At 37.6% G+C, this 22533-nt stretch overlaps 4 protein-coding genes across 5 annotated transcripts in view; 2 read left to right on the top strand and 2 right to left on the bottom strand.

Annotated features, from left to right (window-relative positions):
- LOC134839124 (tyrosine-protein kinase ABL1-like) overlaps positions 1 to 9557 on the bottom strand; it is a 39290-nt gene extending 29733 nt beyond the window's left edge. The window contains exons 1-3 of the mRNA XM_063854566.1: positions 9335 to 9557; positions 9093 to 9266; positions 8415 to 8902 (exon numbers count right to left, since the gene is read on the bottom strand). Of these exons, the coding sequence (XP_063710636.1) occupies positions 8415 to 8902; positions 9093 to 9266; positions 9335 to 9542 (870 nt within the window). The 5' untranslated portion in view covers positions 9543 to 9557. The remainder of the gene's footprint in view (positions 1 to 8414; positions 8903 to 9092; positions 9267 to 9334) is intronic.
- Positions 1 to 22533, top strand: part of LOC134840748 (COP9 signalosome complex subunit 2-like) — a 545309-nt gene that overhangs the window by 415809 nt on the left and 106967 nt on the right. The window lies entirely within an intron of this gene.
- LOC134839521 (ankyrin repeat domain-containing protein 16-like) lies at positions 9640 to 11269 on the bottom strand. The gene has a single exon (XM_063855098.1). It carries the CDS (start codon positions 10669 to 10671, stop codon positions 9661 to 9663), a length of 1011 nt encoding a protein of 336 aa, XP_063711168.1. The 5' UTR covers positions 10672 to 11269; the 3' UTR covers positions 9640 to 9660.
- LOC134839855 (uncharacterized) lies at positions 19050 to 19466 on the top strand. The gene has a single exon (XM_063855478.1). It carries the CDS (start codon positions 19050 to 19052, stop codon positions 19464 to 19466), a length of 417 nt encoding a protein of 138 aa, XP_063711548.1.

A 22533-nucleotide genomic window follows, 5' to 3' on the forward strand; every position in this document is an offset into this window, starting at 1 on the left:
CGAAAAATCCACACGGAGGGACAAAAATCAGACCTTTTGAAGCACATATGGGCCAAAAAGCAAACACACTACTTTCAAATATAACAACAAATAGTTCACCAAACAACTTAAATTGGGAAAACGCCAAACACGCTTGTTTAGATCGGAAAAACCTGATTCATCCTCCAATTCCTGCGGAGATTTTGCACGACCTACAGAAGTGGTCCGAGGATGAAGTCAACATCAAACACAAGATACCTGAGCCTATCAATGTCAATAATCCAGGTACAGCGGACAATCGTCCACAAACAACTACAGGTGTGAAAAATAGAAAGACATTAGCCTTAGAAAAAGAAAAGTTGAATCTAAGGCATAAAGGGATACACCAAAAAATTGACATGAAAATAATTAAGGAAATCGAACAAGTTGCAAGGAAAACAATTAGACTGGCCACGAAAATGAAAGATCTAAAAATATTTGAACAAAAATACAAAACAACCCATGGGAGAATACTAACTTACACACCACATACAGCGTGGGTTCAAATGAAAGGGAAACAACCGCGGTTATTAGGAAACAGTGGCTCCGCATTTGTACCTAACCCTCTAATATACGGTCCAAGTCGTACCTCAACACTCAGTGATTATGTGGCATATAAATCCGCTCGGAGAATACGTCCTTGTTTGCGTTGTTTAGATATAGAAAACCCAAGTGCAACACGACACACCATGTTCAAGGAGGACGCGTCAGGACTACCAGTGAATCTGACACGCAAAGAAGAACAAACCAGTCCACCTAAACGGAAGCCAACTGGAAAAAGAACTGGGGGAAGACCGGCACCAAGAACACCGACAAGAGGAATGAAACTCCAATCGGAAACGAGACGGGAAGAGAGTGCCACATCATTGTCATCGAACGATTTGGGATCGTCTACTTTAGAAAATATAGCGCCATCACCAAAGAGAATAAACAAAAAGAAAACGCCAGACAACATGAAACAAAAACAACAACCGACTAGAAAATCAGGCTGGGCCAGACAGTCAATTTTCGATCGAGTCGTCCACAGACAAAACAACAAGCTGCCAGAGAAAAGTAACCGCAACACCAGATCGAAAGACGAGCCTAAAAAGCCTAATCTCGGAAATGGGTTATCATGAAAAGTCGCCTGAATACCAAGCCTGCGTCAAATTCTTAGATGCGATACGACCGAAAGAGAAGACAGATACTGCTTAGATCGTCGAATTAGTGTCTCCTGCAGAGAGCCCGGCAAAATCTACGGATATAGATGTATTATCCGTAACAGACATACAAAATTCGGAGGAAAGAAGAGACGCAAGAAGAGAGAGGAGCATCAGGAAAAACAGAATAGGGAAGACCAAGAAACCAAGACAGACGTCCAAATTACAGACAGTAAAGGAAAAAAAACAATACAAAAACTCATTTACCGTCCTAAGGGGACGTAAAAAATCCCTTTCTAAGGGGACCTAAAACTCTAATTTTTGTTTATATTATTTGATATTTGCTTTCGCGATATCGTTAAGCTCACTGATAAGTATGTACGTTCAGCTCACTGGTCAGAGAGATCAGAATGTACTTGAGGAATGTTGATATCCACATAAAAACAGTTTGAATGTCATAAGCCAGATTCCCCAACGAATGTGAAACACCAAAATTCACAACCTGAAACTCAAAAAAAAACTTTCAGAGTGAACAAAATTTACCCAAACCAACAAATTTAAAGACAACTGGAAAAAAAAAGAAAAAAAAACGATTTAGCGTACATAATTAGGGCGCTGCAGAGAACAATTCTTGGTACTAAGAAGCAAAGTTCGAACACCAGCCCTGGTAATTTGCTTTACTCGAGGCAATTGCCGTCCAAACACAATTTTTTTTTTCAATTTTGTTTTTTTTAAATATTTCTCAATACAAGTAAAATAAATGTCAGTAGTCAACTGATTGCGTACTATGAACACATCAACAGTATGCTTGCGTTTGTAAATATTTTTTGTAGAGTATTACCAGCTTTGCTTGTGGAGAGATAGCTTAATTGGCCATTATGGGGAGAGATTGCTCAATTGAACCTTAATTTGCTCATTCTGTTCTGTTTCTCAAATATAACGTTCAAGGAACATATATATTAGCTTTTTTGGCAAAGCAATTTTACAAAATATTGCAGTCTCGTTGCAAAAAGACTTAAAACCTATTAGTTTGCGCATTACTGTTGATGCTCCTTATTCAGTTTAAGACCAACAATTCTTACCAATTAGCTGCAGTGAAATTTTCTTTCTTTTAGGAAAATTTTTTTTTATTTAGAGCGAAAATGATAGTGGTAACACAGAGCCCAACCGAAACTTTCTATGAGGTACTTTTTTTAGAAGCATGCAAAATTAATTTGGGATCAATTGAGCAATCAGTTTTAAACCCCCCATTCTCGCGTGGGGCGATAAATCAATATGTACTTGAGAAATGTTCAGATCCACTTAAAAATAGCTTGAATGTCATAAGCCAGATTCTCCAACGAACATGAACCACCAAAACTCACAATATAAAACTCTGCAGAGGTACAATTTTCGGTATTTAGACGCAAAGTTTGAACACCAGCCCTGGTAATTTTCTTTACTGGAGGCAATTGCCGTCCAAACAAAATCTCGCAAACTTTTTCAATTTTTGTTTTTCAAAAATATTTCTCGATACATGTAAAATAAACGTCAGTAGGTCAACTGATTGCGTAACATGAACACATCGACTACATGCTTGCGTTTATAAATGTCTTTTGTAGAGTATACTGTTTTTGCTTGGGGAGAGATAGCTTAATTGGCCATTACGGAGGGATATTCCTCAATTGATCCTTAATTTGCTCATTCTATGTTCTGTTTCTCAAATATAACATTCATTGAACATATATACTAGCTTTTTAAGACAAAGCAATTTTACAAAATAAGGCAGTCTCGTTGCAAAAAGACTTTATACCTATAAGTTTGCGCATTACTCTTTATGCCTCTTATTCAGTTTGATGCCAACAATTCTTACCAATTAGCTGCAGTGAAACTTTCTTACTTTTAGGAAAAATATTTTTATTTTGAGAGCAAAAATAATAATGGTAACACAGAGCCGAACTGAAACTTGGCATCACTTCTGATAAACACAGCATTGTAAGCTAGCGGACATAAAATGAAGCCATTAAAAGATTTTTAAAATGGGAAAACATTTCAGTAGAATTTCATCAACAAATTTTCATACGTTTATCTCAAATGCTATTTACTTTGAGAGAACTTATTTTGAGAGAAAAATCGCTACCATTAAATGAGCATTCAGAAAAATTATTGAGCAATACTTAGTAAGATCTCAGTTGAACCGAAAACGAAACTGTTGCCATGAAAAATTTTGAGCTCGTAAGTTTTGAAACTCCCCTCTCGGGAAACAATAAATAAAAAAACCAATTTTAACTAAAAATTACAATGAAAGTCAAAGATTGTAATCATGTTAATTGCAGAATCAAATTGAATTGAGTCAAGTGCAAACAGTTTTTTTTTTCTTCAAAATGTAATATGATAAAATCATACTTTTAGTGATACTAAAAACTGCACGTAAAATTCTTCAAAATTAAACTCGCAGAGAAAATGGTGACTTCGCGAATCAATGGTAGACAATATCAAAAAAACTTAGAACAAAATGAAATTTATTTTTTTTAGCCAAAAAAGTTAATCGAAACTATTTTGATTACTCTTTGCTACTTTTGATTGAAATTTGATATGTTAATATCTATGCACACAAGCCGTGCCTAAGCTGTACGCAAGTACCTAAGCACAGCTTTTACACCAATCTATACTGAGGAATTGAGGAGAAAATAGAACAGAAATCGATATCTTTCAGAAGAAATCAATAAACCGGAATACCGGTTAAACAAAAAACTTCAGCAGGTCATTACCCTTAAAACTGTCTAAAACACAATTTTTAAACCATTTCTTAAAAATAGAGACCCCAAAACTAAATCAATATTAGCTTAAACACAAAGACGAAGCTTCGCACCACTTGTGATACAAAATGAAAACGCAGTGGATAAAGCATAAAACATTCAATGAACACTTTTATTTGCGAGTGAGGTTAGAAAAACAGGAAAATTCGTACTAATACGCTATCTGCTCGCAAGCGTAATACGAGAAAGTAGCAAAAAAGCCTGGAATCAGTAAAACTTTTGCTATGTGTCGGATTCGCATCTGCGCCACTGGTCCTTGAATGATTGCGAAAACTAGCCAATAATGATGCAGCTATATCTTCTAATTAATTGCCAGTGCTATGCAGCAGAAACGCCACCAAATAAAAACAAAACTAATGCTAAGTGCGGCGTTGAACCTCTGACCACTACATTACGAACATCAATTCGATCGACCTGTGCTACGGTCTCTTAAAATATGTATATATATAACTCTATATTTATGTTTAAGCTATATCGTATATTGCAATTTTTTTTCGATTTTCCAATTTGATTTTAATGGTTATTTAACCGAATTTAAATTAAGCAGCCCAATACCGAATTGGGATGTGCGAATTTGGCCTAAGACGAGATAAGACGAATTTGCGAGAAAAGACGATTTTTGTTTTCAAAAATTTTCAGAAATATCAAATGACAAAATAATTTACAAAACTTGAAGTTCCCAACCCTGTAGTTGGGTGCTGTCAGAGTACTAATAGGATTGCGAATCTTGCCTCCAAATATGACGGCTCAAATCCTTTAGTTTTCGAGATATGACGTTTTTTTGTGATTTTTTCAAAAACTTTCAGAAAACTTAAATTATTATTAATTTTTTTAAATCTGAAATTCCAACCCTGTAGTTGGGTACTGTCAGAGTACTATCAAGAGTTGCGAATCTTGACTCGAAATATGACTGTTCAAATCCTTGTAGTTTTCGAGATGACGTTTTTTGTGATTTTAAAAAAAAATTAAGAAAACTTAAATTATTATTAATTTTTTTAAATCTGAAATTCCAACCCTGTAGTTGGGTACTGTCAGAGTACTATCAAGAGTTGCAAATCTTGACTCCAAATATGACTGCTCAAATCCTTGTAGTTTTCGAGATATGACGTTTTTTGTGATTTTAAAAAAAAATTTAAGAAAGCTTAAATTAGTATTGTTTTTTAAAAATCTGAGATTCCCAACCCTGCAGTTAGCTCCTGTCAGAGTACTCTCAAGGATTGCGGTTCTTGCCTATCCATGTATGACCGCTCAATTTTTGTAGTATCCGAGATGTGACGTTTTGTTTTTTTTTAAAACTTTTCAGAACGTTCAAATTAATCATTCTTCAAAATTTGAAATTCCCAACTGTATAGTTCGGTGTTGCCAGGGTACTTTAAAGAGTTGCAAGTCTTGCCACATGAGACTGCTAAACGCGCCTGCTCAAATGCTTTTAGTTTCCCAGATGTGACGTTTTTTGATTTTTTCTTATTATTAGATGGCAATAATTGCAATCTTTGAAAGTACTCTGACAGCACACAACTACATGGTTGGGAATTTCACTTCAGTGAACTATTTTGAAATTTGAGTTTTCTGAAAATATCCAAAAAATATATAAAAATCTTCGTATCCTTAAACTAAAAAAGCTTAATTGGAGGCTGAATTTGCATTTCCTGAGATTACTCTGACAGCCCCCAACTACAGGTTAGGAATTTCAAACTTTGAAAAAAATATAATTTAATTTTCATAAATTTTAAAAAAATCACAAAAAAAGTCATGTCTGTAAAAGCTGCAAGATTTTGAGCAGTCATATTTGGATGCAAAAATCACAGCTCCTGAGAGTACCCTGAAAAGGGCCTCCTTACAGAGATGGTACTTTCATGTTTTAAAAAAAAATTTATACACACGTTCTTTTTGAGAAAATCCTAAAAACAGTCATATCTCGAAAACTACAAGATTTTGAGCAGGCAGATTCAGAGGCAAGATTTGCAACCTATGAGCGTACCCTCACAGGTTCCAATAACAGGATTGAGATTTTCAAAGTTTTGGAATTTTTTAACATCTAATTTTTTTTTTGAAAATTTCGGAGAAAATCATAAAAAACGTCAAATCTCGAAAACTACAAGGATTTGGTTATTCATATATGGAGGCCAGGTAGACAGACATAATCAATTTAAGTTAAAAAAAGCAGGTATACAGACAGACAGACTTAATTTGGCCTCGAAAAAAATTACTGAAAAAGTAACTACCTTGCCGAAAACGAAATGAAAAATTTTCTTAGGCATTGCAATATATGATATAGCTCAAAACATGAAAAAATTCTTTCGTTAAACATGCAAAACTATTATGCTTAAACATGGGAGATAGCTGTCACTAGCATTTAAATAGTACTAGCGTGTAAAGCACCACCGGTGCTTCGAACTTCTGACAACTCAGGAAAAAGCGCAAATAGTGGAAACCAGATCTGTAGAATTCTAGTGTACTCTGTCAGCACCCAATTACATGGTTAGGAATTTCAAACTTTTAAGAAAAAAATAATTTAAGTTTTCTGAAAATTTTTTGAAAAATCACAAAAAACGTCAAACCTCGAAACTACAAGGATTTGAGCAGTCAAATTTGGAGGCAAGATTCGCAACTCATGAGAGTACCCTGACAGCACCCAAATAAAGGGTAAGACATTTCAAATTTTGAAAACAATTATATCAAGTTTTTTGAAAATTTAATTCTAATTTAGAAAAAAGATATAAAAAAATTTAAAAAAGATCGAAAAGAAGAATTGAAAAATAAATCGAAAAAGGATTGAAGAAATTTAAGAAAAAGGTGAATCAAAAAAATACAAAAAATAGAAAAAAAGATCGAAAAGAAGGATAGAAAAAGAAGGATCGAAAAAAAAAAGAAAAAAAAAGACGAGAAAAAAAGATTGAAAAAAAAGGATCAAAAAAAAGATAAAGATAGAAAAAAAGATAGGAAAAAACATCGAAAAAAAAGATTGAAAAAGAAACAGCAGAAAAAAAATAGAAAAAAAAGAGAACAAAAGGTCGAAAAAGAACTATGAAAAAAAGATCGAAAGAGGGATTGAAAAAGAAGGATTGATAAAAAAAAGAAAAAATAACAAAAAGGTCGGAAAAAAGATCGAAAAAGAGGGATTGAAAAAAAAGATAGAAAAAAGATCGATAAAGAAGGATCGGGAAAAAAAGAACAAAAGATCGAAAAAGAAAGATCAAAAAGATTGAAAAAAAAAGATAGAAAAAAGATCGAAAAAGAAGGATCGGAAAAAAAAGAGAACCAAAGATCGAAAAAGAAAGATCAAAAAGATTGAAAAAAAAAGAAAAGATCGAAAGAGAAGGATTGAAAAAAAGATAGAAAAAACATAGAAAAATATCTGACTGAAAAAAAAAGATAGAAAAAGAAGGATCGAAAAAAAAGAGAACAAAAGATCGAAAAAGAACGATTGAAAAAAAGATAGAAAAACATAGAAAAAGATCTGACTGAAAAAAAAAGATAAAAAACGAAGGATCGAAAAAAAGATCGAAAAAGAAAGATGAAAGATTGAAAAAAAAAGATCGAAAAAGAAGGATTGAAAAAAAAGATAGAAAAACATAGAAAAAGATCTGACTGAAAAAAAAGATAGAAAACGAAGGATCGAAAAAAAAAAGAACAAAAGATCGAAAAAGAAACATGAAAGATTGAAAAAAAAGATAGAAAAAACATAGAAAAACATTGAAAAAAAGATCGAAAAAGAAGGATAAAAAAAGATAAAAAATATAAAAAGATAGAAAAAAAAGATGAAAAATATCGAAAAAAAAAGATAGAAAAAGAAAAAAAGATCGAAAAAAAAGATAGAAAAAGAAAGATGGAAAAAAGATCGAAAAAAAGGATCGAAAAAGAAGGATTGAAAAAGAAGGATCGAAAAAGAAGGATTGAAAAAAAAGATAGTAAAAACATTTAAAAGATCGAAAAAGAAGAATCGAAAAAATAAGGATAAAAAAGACAGGAAAAAAATAGAAAATCCAGATAAAGAGAAAAAATTGGAGAAACCGTTTGACAGTAGTATTATTTTGAACTGAATCGTCGAAACCAAATTGAAAGTTAAAAAATTAGGAGACGGGTAGAGAGACAGACTTAATTTGTCCTCGAAAAAAATTACTGAAAAATTATTGACTTTGCTGAAAAATTTTCTTAAGCATTGCAATATATGATATAGCTTAAACATGAAAAAATTCTTTCGTTAAACATACAAATTTATTATGCTTAAAAATGGGAGATAGCTGTCATTCGCATTTAAATATAGTATAGATAGATAGATAGATTCTATTCTGAGACTATCACGCTGTCGGACCCAGTGTCAGGGACCAAAAATTATGAACTGATTCAGTAATTTTCTTGCTAGAGAAATTGTTCCATGATTCGAATAAAGTTAGCTAACCGTTATTCAATTAACACCTGAAACACGATAGTAAAGTGTTAAACGAGCAAAACCAACCTGAGATTCTTGAGGAGTTGCCCAGACAGGTGGAGGTGCCTGTTTTCTTTTAGCAGCCGGGTACTTTAACAAACTTCTGAGTCCCGATGTATACTTGGAGTGGTGATGAATCAGCTTTTCAAGTGTTTCAAACTGGGCCTCCTCCGATATGAAGTACATGGCCGCATTTTGGTTATAATTTATTCTGTAATGGTACACTCTTGTATCGTGACGCAAAGAGATTGTGTAGGTTCCCGAAGATCCCTCTGATTCTCGTACCAAAAAGCTCCCCGTTACTCCACTGAGCAAAAGGTGTTCTGCTTCGATCTTACTGAGAGGTCCGTGGTACCAAGAATGGGTGCTTTTACTGTTATAAGGAGCTATGTAATTAAAGGGTACCCAACCCAACAATTGTTGAATTGTGTCGGGTGAATTGTTTTGAGATTGCACGAGTTGGGCTTCGCACCATTCGCCAGTTTCGTTGAAGCCCAAAACTTTCAACAAGTCGCCTGAAATTCGAACCACCGAATCTGATCGTCAGTGAATCATGCGAGATCAAGAAAATATCAAGGTTCATTAAAATAAGTAATTCGAAAAAGTTTCTAGAAATAACTGACTGTTAAATAATACGGCTCGGTTTTATATGAGGGGTTCAAAAGTCAAGGGGGAAAATTTGACACTTCTATTAAATTTTGGTACCTTTCTGGAAAGACAGCTGGTTACTGGCTTGAGTTGAGTAGTCGAATTGGGCCACATAAACATTATCTGAGGTATTGGGAGCATTACTGCCTACATTCAGTTCCGACTGGAATGATGCCGAAAACTGCAATAAGTTCTCACGTGATGACCAAGGAGTTAGTCCACGGCAATCAACTAAACAAACATTACCAATAGTCTCATATATAACTTCGACTAAATTCAAAACTTTGTGCGATCATTACCGTCGTTTTCAGATTCAATGACAAAAGAGGGCACCAGTGATGAGTCATTTGAGGAAACTGAAACGGCAGAAGATAATGGAGCTTTGTTCTTTTTCTTCTTCGAGCCACTGATTGCACTATTGCTCTTCTGCTTCTGAAAGTATGAGCCATTAGGATTTCCGTTTCCATCCTGGGCACCTTGGTGCTCTTTTGATCCGTGATGACCCATTAAATATTCATTTTCTTATCTGAAGCAAATTATTTCTCAGCCAATAAATAAATATCGTTTTCAAGTCCACTCAAATGCGGTTTTTTAACAGAAAAAATCAACCAACAAATATATGGTATTATTTAAGCAGGTCATTTAGTTTATACTTGTTTTCGGTTTTTACCATCTGTGCATTTGGAAAGCAAGTTTTAACTAAGTCCAGTGTCCGTGAGCTGTTAACCAGATCTAAAGCTGTAACTCCTCCGTTATCTTCAAGTGTAAAGAGCTTCGAGTCAAATTGCAGGAGAAATGTAATGCAATTTAAACTATTACGAGATACAGCAAACTGCGCACAATTATTTCCGGTGCTATTAATGGAAGGTGCTTTTGGATCTACGCCCAGATTAATTAAAATTTTCAAAGAGTTGCAACAATCAGTTTGACAGGCAATGTGTACAGGATAATTTCCGTTACTGTCTGGAATCTTTAAATCTGCAGAGAATTTGTAGAACAGATTGATAATAGAAACATTATCTGTTTTGATTGCGTCGCATAACGCAGTTGTTCCACATGAATCCTGTACATCAATTCCAAAGGACTTATTCTCCAAAAAGTATTCACAGATTTTCTCTCTGTTGTTCAATGATGCACAATGCAGCGCCGTTCGGCCGTTCGTTGTCTTCAACAAAACCAGATTTGGATCCTTTTCAATGAGAAATTTGACAATTTCAAGAGACCCCGATCTGGATGCTAAATGCAATGATGACCAGCCATCTTTATTAACTAGATTAATATTTGCACCTGCATCGACTAATATTTTAAAAATTTCATAATTTGCGTTCTCGCAAGCATGCATGAGAGGAGTCCAATCTGACCTCTTTAACGGATTGACCGGTGAACCATGTTTCAAAAGAACTTTGACACATTCAACTTTGTTATAAATAACTGCTTCGTGAATCGGACATTTCCCGTCGTGGTCTTTCGATAAAATGGCTTTAGAATTATGATAGAGAACTAAAGCCTCTATGATTGAAGCACAGCCTTCCCTGCTAGCCAAATGTAGACAGGTTTCACCATGCGGTAACACGCGATCGGGTTCAAAATCACCGGATTCAATTTTGGAAAAAATACTTCGAGCTTTGAATTTCATATTTGCGTGAAAGAATCAACATGACAAAACATGGTCTTCCGGCCAGCGCTAACTATCTAGATTCATATCCAGGCGCCGCTAACATGAATCTGTAGAAAACATTTCAAAGATAACAGAAGGACGAAGCAGAGAATTACATCGCAGTCATGTAATTACCAGCTTGCGAATAACAAATGAATTAAATTACAACCAAGTGTTGAAAAAAACCTCGACTGACGTTCAATAAAAGAAAACACAGGGTCAGGAATGCAATCATCAGCGTAAACGAAAAAATCTTGATTTGAAAAGTTAATTTTTGAACGTCTTTGCAACTAAGTTCATCGACAGGATATTTAAAACACAGAAACGAAGCCGAGCTTCGCACCCCTTGCGAGCGATACAACCTAACCATAAAAAAGCATGTCAAAAAAAACATGTGTTGTGTGACATTCGACCAGAATGGCGCCAAAATGCATGGCAATATCGAAATTTTATAAGAGCAGCCGAGAGAAAATTGGCAGTTTCGATGGGTTTGTAACATTCGCCCGGAAGTACATATCGACGGAAAATAAAGCTAGGTTCTAAAACGACTGGCCAGAGTCTAAACACAGCTCTACATGCTTTTCTTCTCTGCCAAAGCTAGTTCTTTTGGTGGTCTTTCTAACATCGGGTCGATAAAAAACGTTACTGTTTCCGGCTTCGATCAGAACGCTCTACTTAACTTAATTACAGGTAGGAATAGTGAGCTCATGGCTGAGTCTCAGTTTCCCCAGACCACGAGATCACTCCTGAAAACAGGGCTACTACTTATTTATTATATTACTTTCTTGTTTTTGTTTTTGTTCAGTATAAACATCATCATCTCATCAAAGATAGATCAACCCTTAACTCCTAGCTTCCCGTAGTCTGAAAATGTCTTTAGATGTTAATTGAATTCAACTCAGGACATCTCCAGGAAGCTAAAAGTTTATAAAACACAGTTTGAGTTCTTCTCACGAGACCCCTCTGGGTTCTGGAATCCGGGCAAATAACGCTCCTATTTCTTTCAGGAAGGCTGGACACGCCGTCCCACACCCTTCCTAATTCTTAAATAGTTTTCCTTATTCCTTATTTATTAAATAGTTTATTAAATAGTTTCAGATAGTTGAAATGTTTACCGGGGTAGCAATGGTTGCCCCGCGATGAAATTGTCCGACAGAAGATATCACTTGCTCAAGACATCATCTTCAAAAAATCTCCTGATTGCGGATTCTCAAGCACGCCATCTTGATTTTCCAAATTTCAATATCTTGTCCCTACCTGGGGCCCGAATTGGTGCGGTCCAAAACTTCTTACCCGAGAAAGACAAAGAAAGATAAAAGGAACTTGGAAGTTTAGAGGAGTGAGTGAAAAAATCCACAGCTCATATCATTTGAAAACTGACGAAGTGCACCTCAGTGAAGAAGGTCTGAAGGGCATTAAAAGTATTCTCAAGAATAAAATCTTATACGATAAACATTCGAACATCTGCAATACAGAAGGACATCTGGTATATTACGAGTGTCGTTTCAAGAACTGTCAGTGCCCCTATTAACGTAAGTAGAAATAGTGAACCGCAGGCCTCCCCTTTTCGGGAACCACCAGGTTTGTCTATTTCTTCTTTTCCCCTGAGTGAGCCACAGGCCTCCCCTTTTCGGGAACCACCAGGCTTAACTGTTTTTCTATCCATAGTATAAGCAAAAATGGGCAAAAACTGCAAAACATGTAAAAGAGGCTTTGCCAGCAACGAGAAAACATACACTTGTGTCGCATGCAACGCTCAAATGCATTTGGAACCAACTTGTGTTGGGTTGTCTCTAGTGGCCATAAATGGAATAAAAGAACTAGGGCCGAATGTCATGTTGCTTTGTAATACTTGTGTGCAAAATAATGAACGAGACAACTTTATAAGATGCAAAACCCTGGCCAACATAGACGAGAAGCTCTCAAACATTGATGTAACTGAAAGCCTTAAAAGCATGGAAAGAAGACTTACCGATTTAGTAGATCAAAAAATTGGAAATGCAATGAAAACGACATGCGATAAAGTGGAAAAAACTTATAGTGCCGTTGTAGCTGCTGAAACCACCACCCGGATAAATCAAGCTCAAACCACTCAACATGCTGCCAGATCTAACTCTGATCACAACATAAATCAAAGTTTTAGGATACAAGGGGTCAAAGAGGACCCTGAGAAAACAAAAGGAGAAAACCTTGTCCCAACAAATGACGAAGTAAACGAAATACTAGACATAATTGGAGTGAAGCCGAAAATAATAGAACTAAAACGACTGGGAAAATTTGATCGTAATCGAATGAAGCCAAGAACACTGCTGGTCACTGTACCTAGCGAACATGAAGCACGACTAGTACTAGCAAAAAGCCGAGAAAAGCGAGAACAATTGGTCGAAAAAGAGGTCTACCTGCTACCAGCATTGACCAAAGAGAGTGCAATTAAAGAGAACGAAATCCTTAAGAAACGAAGACAACTACTAGATGAAGGCGTTCCTCGCGAAAAGCTGAAAATAAGGAATCTAGAATTGTTCAATGATGGTGTGAAAGTAACTATTGACACTGAAGTTCAGGAACCCCAGCATTGACTAGGATTCCTCAACATTCTGCAACTAAATACTAGAAGCCTAATCAACATAGAGAGAAGAACTAAGCTAGCAAATGCAATTGCAGTTGGAAATTTTAATGTCATATGCTTAAGCTAAACTTGGCTTAACGAGAATATTCAATCATCAGAGTTTTTTCTAAGTGAATATAACATCTATAGATCTGATAGAGCTATTGTGAGTGGTAAAAACTGTCACGGAGGCAGCCTAATAGCTGTCAAGAATAGTCTAATTACCGAGGACTTATCCACCAAACATGACATTCCTGATTCATGTGTGCTATGTAGTATAAAACTTCATCAAACTGAAATGATAATTGGCTCATTCTACAATCCGCCAAAAAACAGTAATTACAGATACAAAGTGCATGAATTTGAACAACTGATCAAAGCCATTCCTAAAAACAAACCGTTTCTCTTATGTGGGGATTTAAATTTCCCAGAAACAAACTGGAACACCCTCACCAGTACTGACGAGGAAGAAAACCAAATACTGCAAATTTTTGAAAATGGACTCTTTAGGCAGGCGATAGATTTCCCAACATGTGTGAAGAACATACTAGACGTAGCCTTCTATCGGAATTGCTATACAAGTGCCGAACAAGATTTTAACGTTTCCAAGATCTATGACTGCTCAGATCACAATGCCATAATGTTGTCTATTGAATGCACGGTATCAGAGCCGAAACCATACTTGGAAAATTTTAGAAGTTTTGGAAATGCCGATTTTGAAGGAATAAACAATTTTATAAACGAGAACCCATTTGAACCAGTATGCCACACAAACATTAACAAAATGCATGAGGAGTACACCCAATATTTGGATGAAATCATTAAGAGTTTTGTGCCTCTCAGAACAAGACATAGGCAATCACTTCCACCTTGGATAACAAGTAGCACTTCAAATTTGATCAAAAAGTTACAAACAAAACGGCAATCATGTATACTCAAACCGACCAACTACAGAAGACAACAAGTTAAACTGTTTGAAAATTTAGTAACTGAATCATCGGAAGTGGACAGGAAAAACTACCAAGAGGAATTGTTTAGAACACGGAACACTAATGTAATTTTTAACCACCTAAAGAACTTGAATAAACATACAAGTCTTCCTAAGTTACTCATAAAAGATGAAGTTGAAAGCACAAATCCAAACGAACAAGTCAACATGCTAAACGACTTCTTTCATTCAGTTTTTAATCCTAAAGAAAGTTTTAGTATTAGAGATATTCAATTTGGAAATCCCTTGTTAACGAATTTTGATATATCGAAAAAGACAGTAAGTGAGATTTTATCAACTCTGGACGTAACAAAGTCACGCGGCCCAAATGGGTTGCCACCTAGCTTTTTTCAGAAAACGAACCGCAATATATGCAAACCGATGAACAAAATTTTGAGAAACGTAAAACGCCTACGAAAAATACCTGATTCATGGAAAACAGCTGCAGTTACTCCTGTTCACAAAAAAGGTGACCGAAAATTGGTGAACAACTATCGACCAGTATCGCTATTAAATATTGACAGCAAAGTCCTTGAAAAATGTATATACAAAGACCTGTACCCTTACTTTGCCTGGTATTTGACGAAACATCAACACGGTTTTACTAAAGGTAGATCAGTTTTGACAAACATGCTCTCCTTCCTGAAAGAAATATATGAAGCGCTTGACAATGACTCAAACGCAGAAATTGTAGCAGTCTACACTGACTTTGCAAAAGCCTTTGATAAAGTTCCGCATTTTGATCTACTCAAGAAAGTTGCACTTATAGGAATAGGAGGCTGCATGTTAGAGGTACTCTATGACTATTTGAAAAACAGGAAACAGTTTGTACGAGTAGACAATATCAGCTCAAAAGTTTTAGAAGTCACTAGTGGTGTTCCCCAAGGATCACTTTTAGGACCACTGCTCTTTTGCATTTTTATTAACGACCTACCTGAAGTACTCAAATTCTCTGAACCATATATTTTTGCGGATGATCTTAAACTACTTTCCATCAAAAAAACATCAATTGAAATTCAAGAAGATCTGGACAAAATTCAGCAGTGGGTAACTGAAAACAAAATGGAATTAGCACTAGATAAATGTGCAAAAGTAAGTTTTAGGGGCGGAGACGCCAACTCTATGCTTTTTGGTGTAGTGCTTGGAACATCGATGGTTGTGAAAGATCTGGGAATTTTTGTGTCGGGCGATTTAAGTTGGAAGGTACACATTGAAACAAGATTAAAGAAGGCAAACCAAGTACTGTACCTCCTGAGAAGAAACCTATCAGCAAAGATAAATACGTTTGTAAAGTTAGGCCTGTATAAGTCACTAATACTCCCAGTGTTATTATACGGACTCTCATGTACACATATATCGAAGGGGGATCAATTGCAGTTGGAGCGATTTCAAAAGAAAGCAATCCGGTGGATCACTGGAAATAAAACGGGAGTGTACATCAACGAACTACGCTTGCTAAACATTTTACCCCTGCCCATGTTCATCCAGCTAAATAACATCTTACTTCTTGCCAGTCTTGATTCTAATGAACGAAATGAAATAGTGTTAAACAGGCGAACCACACGGGCTAGAAATATAGAAATTTTTGAGATGCGAAAAGTGAGAACGGAAAAGCGAGAAACGAATTTGTTTTCAGAACCAGTAGGATTGTAAATCGATTAGAACCATATATTCATTTTGATAAACGAATCGGCCTCAAGACGAGAATTTTAAACACGATGTGGAAATTTGTAAACGAGAGATTTTCAGAAATGACAACGTGCACGTGGCAATTATTCTGTGATTGTATCACATGCAGAAACAAGTGGACATTGTTTTAGAGAAGACGACGGGACCAAGACTCCCAACAGCAGTGCTGTGAATCCCCAACAACAACAACAACAACAAAATTCTCGGGATACGGTTTGTAACGACTGTAGCGGCACAATCCTTACAACTCGGCATGGTTGTTGGTCACAAAAATTTTCTTATCGTTTGTATTTCTCGTCTGACTCTTTTCTGCCTAATTTTATGTTGTTCTCATTGAAAATTCTCTTCTTCTGTTTCTGCCGTTTTCAGTGTGTGCGAAATTTTGATGTTGTCACGTGGCTTCCTTTTCGAACGAATTTTCAAAAAACAACCTGTTAGCTCAAACTAACCCTTCCTCGTTTGTTCTCGATTAACACCACTAATTCTTTAAAACCGTTAATCTTCCCACTCCGATGTGACAATAAAAGTTCGAATTCTGACTTTGCTTTTTCGTACATTCTGCGTGAATGTCACAATTAACAGCGCTAATCGTGCAATTTGACGAATTGGGAGAGCTTAATTTAAGGTGACGAAGTAATTTGTAAAAAATCGTTTGAAATTAAAGACCTTGAAATTTAGCGAACAATGAAAACCGCGAAAATAAGACCAGACCGAGAAAACAGCTTTTCGCTAGAAAATTGCAACATTGACTCTCGATAGTCAAGAAAAAACGTGAGAACTGTATTTTTAAAATGCATGAAATCACTTTTATCCATGTCACATCGACTCACAGCAAAATACAATTGGGATCATACTAACTTATTATAGCCTTCCAACTTCTCTCACTAATCTGCACTTTCGAGGATATGACTTAGGATAAAACTTTTTTTCTGACTTCTAATCTCTATGTCCCTATTTAAAACTTTTTCTCCTAGATTTAAAACGTTTTGGGACGCAGGACGTCCTGCCAACCAACGAAATAAAGTTATTCTAGTATGCTTTTTCCCTTCGAAAATTTAGTAATAATGATCCTGAAAATTGAATTTGAGGAAATCGATGCTTAGAAGGAACAATGAAATAATCTCCCTCTTCAAGAGATTACCCAAGCCTTTAATGTCACTAAAAAGTGATCAGTCATCTTAGTTGATTAAAAGCAATCATGCAGGCTGGAATAATTAATAAACTCTCCACTCAAGCCTTTCTAAATAAACAGTAAGTTTCTCAAAGTCATCAACTAAAATCACATTGCAAATTTATAAGTGCAACAAATCTTCAACTTCTAATTTCAACTAAATGTTTTCTCCTCAGTTTCAATTGCAAATTTAGTTGCTTTGTTTCTCATTTGAGTTTTTCTCACATAAGCAATTCTGAGTTTTATCATTTTCTCCTTCGTTGCTTCTGTTTGTAGTTCCTTGTTCACTTTTTGTTTTTGTCGTTTAGAAGTTCTAAAACTTCCAACTTATTCTAATCTTTCTTCTTTTTGCGTCTTGTTTTTCGGCCCTTTGTCAATGCTCCATCTCCCCTCCTGCGACACTGACTCCGCACTTTCAGTCTCAGTGTCTTGCAACACGTCGGTAGCTATTCTGGCGCTGTTAGAGGCAGTCCTCCAACACTTCTGCTTTTATACCGTTTGTTTGCAACAACGTAGAGGATCAAGGTTAGTTTCCCTGTTTCGGCAGAAGCTGTTGTGGAGGCACAACGTCATATTTCTCTCTAAATCTTCCTTCAACATTTCTTCTGTTTCTCTCCCGTCACACTCACTTGTTATAGACGTCCTTTTCACTGCGGTGGTCACTGCATTCCGATGTCAGAGAACTTCTTCAAGTTCGTTTGTTCTTCAGAATCTGTTCTCATTGACAAAGCGCAGCCAATTTTTTTTCCTGGATTGAAAACGTGTGTCCAGTGTATTCCACAATACACTCACACACAGTCCGTTTTGTGTTACAGAAACGCTTCGGCCTAAAACTAATGTCCCTTTCATGGGGATGAAAATTTGATATTAAAAAGGATTATTGAATTGAAATCTTTGAATGAAATGTTTTCAATGAGATCCGAGACGGCTGACGGCTTGTCGAGTTGCTCGAATATTCTGGAACCTCCCTCGTCCTAAGAATTAGAGTAGTATGACAAACCAGTTTTGCAAAATAGATATAGGATTTGAGAGGTAAGATAGGTGAGGGAAAGTTCAAGTCGCTAAAGGAAATTTTAAATCGGAACGCGGACGTTTTTTTCAGAATGCGAGTATTGGTTGTTGTAATTTCGTCGAGCACGAAATCGCCGAACTAGACGAGGGCACCGTTCCCCACAGGGAGGGCGCAAGGCGCATGACACCATGCAAATCGGAAGCGTGCCGAGTGGGAAAAGAAATGATGCTCGAACACGACATGATAGAACCCTGAAAGTCACCTTGGGCTTGTGGAGTTGTCATGGCTATAAACAGAGGGGGAATGCTAAGATTCTGTTGCGAATTTTGCTGCCTGAATGCGGTGACCGCCAAAAAAGGACGCTTACCAAAAACGACGCAGAGACGAGAGCCTAGTTTTTCACTACACTGCACCTGGGTTCTGCCTTCTGGCAGATTCCTCTGCGGAACAAGGACAAAGACAAGACTGGATTTGAGTTGGGCTTGTTCCAGTGGAAAAGGATGCCCTCAGGTTTGTGCAATGCCACGGCGACCTTCCAAAGACTAATGGCTCAGGCTCTGACCAGGATATCGATGAAGCACGGAAATCTCGTGATTTGCTACGTGGACGACGTGGTCATAGCGACACCCACCTTGGCAGATCACAACGACAGATTCGACGAGGTTTTCGACTGCATGAAGAGAGCCGGTTTGAAATTCAAATCGTCGAAATGTGAGATCCTTGGGGACTCAATCAAGTACCTGGAAAGAATGGTAGACATGCATCGCGTGAGGTCGGATCTGGATGCAGTGGAGGCCGTGCTAACATGGTAGGCCCCCAGAACAGACACACAGCTAGGATTTGCCAATTATTACCGCGAATTTATAATGGATACGCAGAACAAGTGTACCCAATGCAGCAATTAATGCGCAACAAAGGGAAGAAGTGCGAATGGAATGAAAGAGCTAAGGAAGCTTTCGAGAATCTAAAGCGGGAACTGTGCGAAGCGCCAGAACTAGGCATGCCCATGGAGAGAGGGATGTACGTTCTCGACACTGAAGCTTCGGTGGTGGCCAATTCAGGAATACTGCATCAGGAGCAAGAATCGAAAGGGAGATCAGTCCTCCGTCCCATTGCATATGGCAGTAAATTGTGGAGCGCCACTGAAATAAAAATTAAGGCACAAAAAGCAGAATTATTTCCGGTATTCAAGTTCGTGGAAAAATACTGCGTATACTTGGTGAGCACTCCCTTTATGTTGCGTTTGGATAACAGAGCCCTATCCTGGTTGAAGACGTACTGGGTGGACCAGAGTTATATTGCTCGTTGAATAGTCAGGTGGTATGGCTACCGCATGATAATTGAGCACAAGAGGTCTGACAAGCACCAGAATGCTGACAGCCTAAGTAGGAAGATTTAAATTTGTGAGAGACTTGAGCAAAAGGCAGTTCAATCAGGCGGACATTAAAGAAGGATTCTCGTTTCTGGACAAAGAGAAATATGAAGCATTTCCCTTGACGAGATGGTTGGACAAGTCAGGACATCCGATTCAGGAACACCCAGAATTACCAGTGGAGAAAGCAGCAGAAATAAAGATCTTATCCAAAAGGGACCCGGTGTCTTGGATCTATTGGATCCTTTAAACCTGGTCCGACAGGAACTCTCTCGTATGAACATAAACAGCCGCTCATTGCTAAATAAAACGGTGCATGTCACACCACAAGTGATGCGGATGCTGCGTGGATTGTTGGAGAGAGAAGTGACTAGAGATGACCCCGAATGGGCAGCAGCCATGACATCGTTGACAGTCATTGAAAAGATACTGACAAAACCATCAAGACGCCAAAACAGAGAAAAAGAAAAGGATTTTAGGACGGTAGTTCAGCAACTAGTGTCCTCGATTCCTCAAAGCGTTGTGGTGAGAACATCATTTAAAGAAAAAGGACAAGAGATCGGAATTCAAAAGAAGATTGTCACTTTTGAGGAACCTGATAAAGAATGGATAGAAGTTGAATCTGAAAACCCAAACAAGAAAATTTGTCCGGGGAGTCGGATGTTGAAGGAAATGATCACGTAAATGGTCATGAAAATGGTAAATGTAAGTTTTGTCCGGCCATTTTAGATGGATGAGTAGATCGTGCACGTTCGAAAATGCCCTGGAGACGTGTTTGATAACTACTCAGACAAGAACTCGAGAACAAGATCAGACTTATCAGAGTTAGCAATCCACATGTTGCTAGTGGAGACTCGAGCAAGAGACTCGGAAAGGGAAGTGTACCAAGACCCTGATAGTGTTCGCTACCTGATCCCGAGCTGAAAAGTTTTAGATAACTCAGCGGATGACCTGGAAATGATAGCAGTGTCGGGGCGTTCGATGAACCTATTACCACAGAAGGAAGTGGTCAAGACTGACCTTCAACCGTTTAAACAAGAGACAGAGCCATTGGCAAAGATTTGGTGCGTCAAAAAGGAAGACGACACGCATCAACCTGATGAGCTAAACGGAGAATTGATCGCCAGACAAAAATTTTGAAAAGGTGGATAGACAATGGGTCACCAGAAAAAGGAGATCTGGAAGAGGGTTGTTACCGAATCTTGAAACAATACTGTATGCAGAAAGAGGGGAGGTTATATCTGAAGAAGGATGGGATCGTGGCTTGCAAAATGAGAGAGGAGGTCAGGGTACTGTACAAGTGCAACGCAATAGTCTTGCCGCAAATTTATCAAACGGAACTCTTATTCAGGTCGCATGGTCAGATGGGCCAACAAGGGATCGATAAAGTAAACCAGAGAATCTTGAAATGCTTCGAATGTCCTGGAATGAAGAAGGCACGCGAGAAGTGGGTAACAGCATGTCTGTCATGCCAACACGTGAAGTATCCCATGAAATTGCGATTTCCGTTGCAGTCAATAGTGTCATCCGAATTCAATGAAGTGGTACAGATTATCATCAGAATATATGCATGACAGACAGTGGCTGCAATCAGGTCCTGGTGATGATCGGCCACTTCACAAAGTATGCAGAGGCCGTGCCCTGCATAGCTGCCTCGGCCGAAGAGACATGCGACCATCTGATCATTACTTGGAATGCAAGACATGGATGTCCAATGACATTCCAATCGTACAATTGGACAGCTTTAGTAGGAGAACTTACCAAGGAACTCATGAAACGTTCTCAAGTAGCTCGGGCTCTCTTCTAATTTTTTATCATCCACAAACAAAGAGTTTGGTGGAAAGACAAAATCGGAATCTGGTGTCGATGTTGAGGGTGTACTGTTCCCGATACATGACTGATTGGGATACATATTTTCCACAAGTGATGGGAGCTTATAACAGCACGCAACGTTCCACCACAGGAACTAGTCCGCAAATGATGTTGACTGGACATGAAAAGTCTTTGCTTTTATTTTTCTTTTATCCAGAGTATGAAGGAAAGAAAACATCGCCACAAGTCTAAATAAGAGACTTGACACGCGTCAGCAAGAGCTGATTGACTTATGCAGACGCAATACGCAATAAGCTCAGGCGAGGCAGAGAAAAAGTTTTGACAAAAGGGCAGCTGGTACAAAAGCTAACGCAGTAGGAGACTACGTGTGGGTCTTTCAGAACGTCAAAACAACCGAAAAGAATGAAGAAACTCCTGAAGAAGTGGAGGGGATTGTTCATGATAACAGAAGTGCATAAGGAAGGGCAATTTTACAGACTGAGTACCGGCCGAGCTGCGTATTTTGAGAACATTAAGCCACACAACCCATCCACAGAGGACTGAAGTATACCTGAAGACATGAAGCAGTGCGATTATCTGATGATGAACCCTGCTTGCGAGGTCAACGAGAAAGGTACCAGGGAAAAAAGCGATGGGAATGAAGCTCTAGAAGAAGGTTCAAGTACGCCGCTGGACCTTGATCCCAATGAATTATTTGAGGCGGTTGAGGAAACCTTACCATACGCAGAGAAGGACTGGGAAAATCCCGAGCAGATTGAGGTTTCCAAGAACACGAAACCAGATCTACGCTTTACAATGTAATTAAGACAGAGTGACAGGAAAACGCCTCCAAAGAAGTTTCACCCTAACGGAGACAATTTCGTAGTGGACAGAAAAGAACTGAAAAAGATAGTGGAGGATTTGGTGACATCAGACCCAAAAGAAACCAAGATCACGATTCAGGACGTAGACCGCGAGAGCAAGAAATACATAAAGAATGACAAAGGGGACCCTTCCTGTGTAGCCCAGGAAGGGCAATTGCCGATGCCAGCAACCAACTTAACTTAATATGATATACCCAACTTGACGGGGACGTCGATGGATATTTTTGTCAGGGGAGTGGGGATAGGACTTACCCACACTGAAAAATTTTTATTAAAACTATAGCAAGAGAAACAGGTGACCTAGTGCC

The sequence above is a fragment of the Symsagittifera roscoffensis genome, chromosome 2 (assembly GCF_963678635.1).
Source record: "Symsagittifera roscoffensis chromosome 2, txSymRosc1.1, whole genome shotgun sequence".
NCBI lineage: Eukaryota > Metazoa > Xenacoelomorpha > Acoela > Convolutidae > Symsagittifera > Symsagittifera roscoffensis.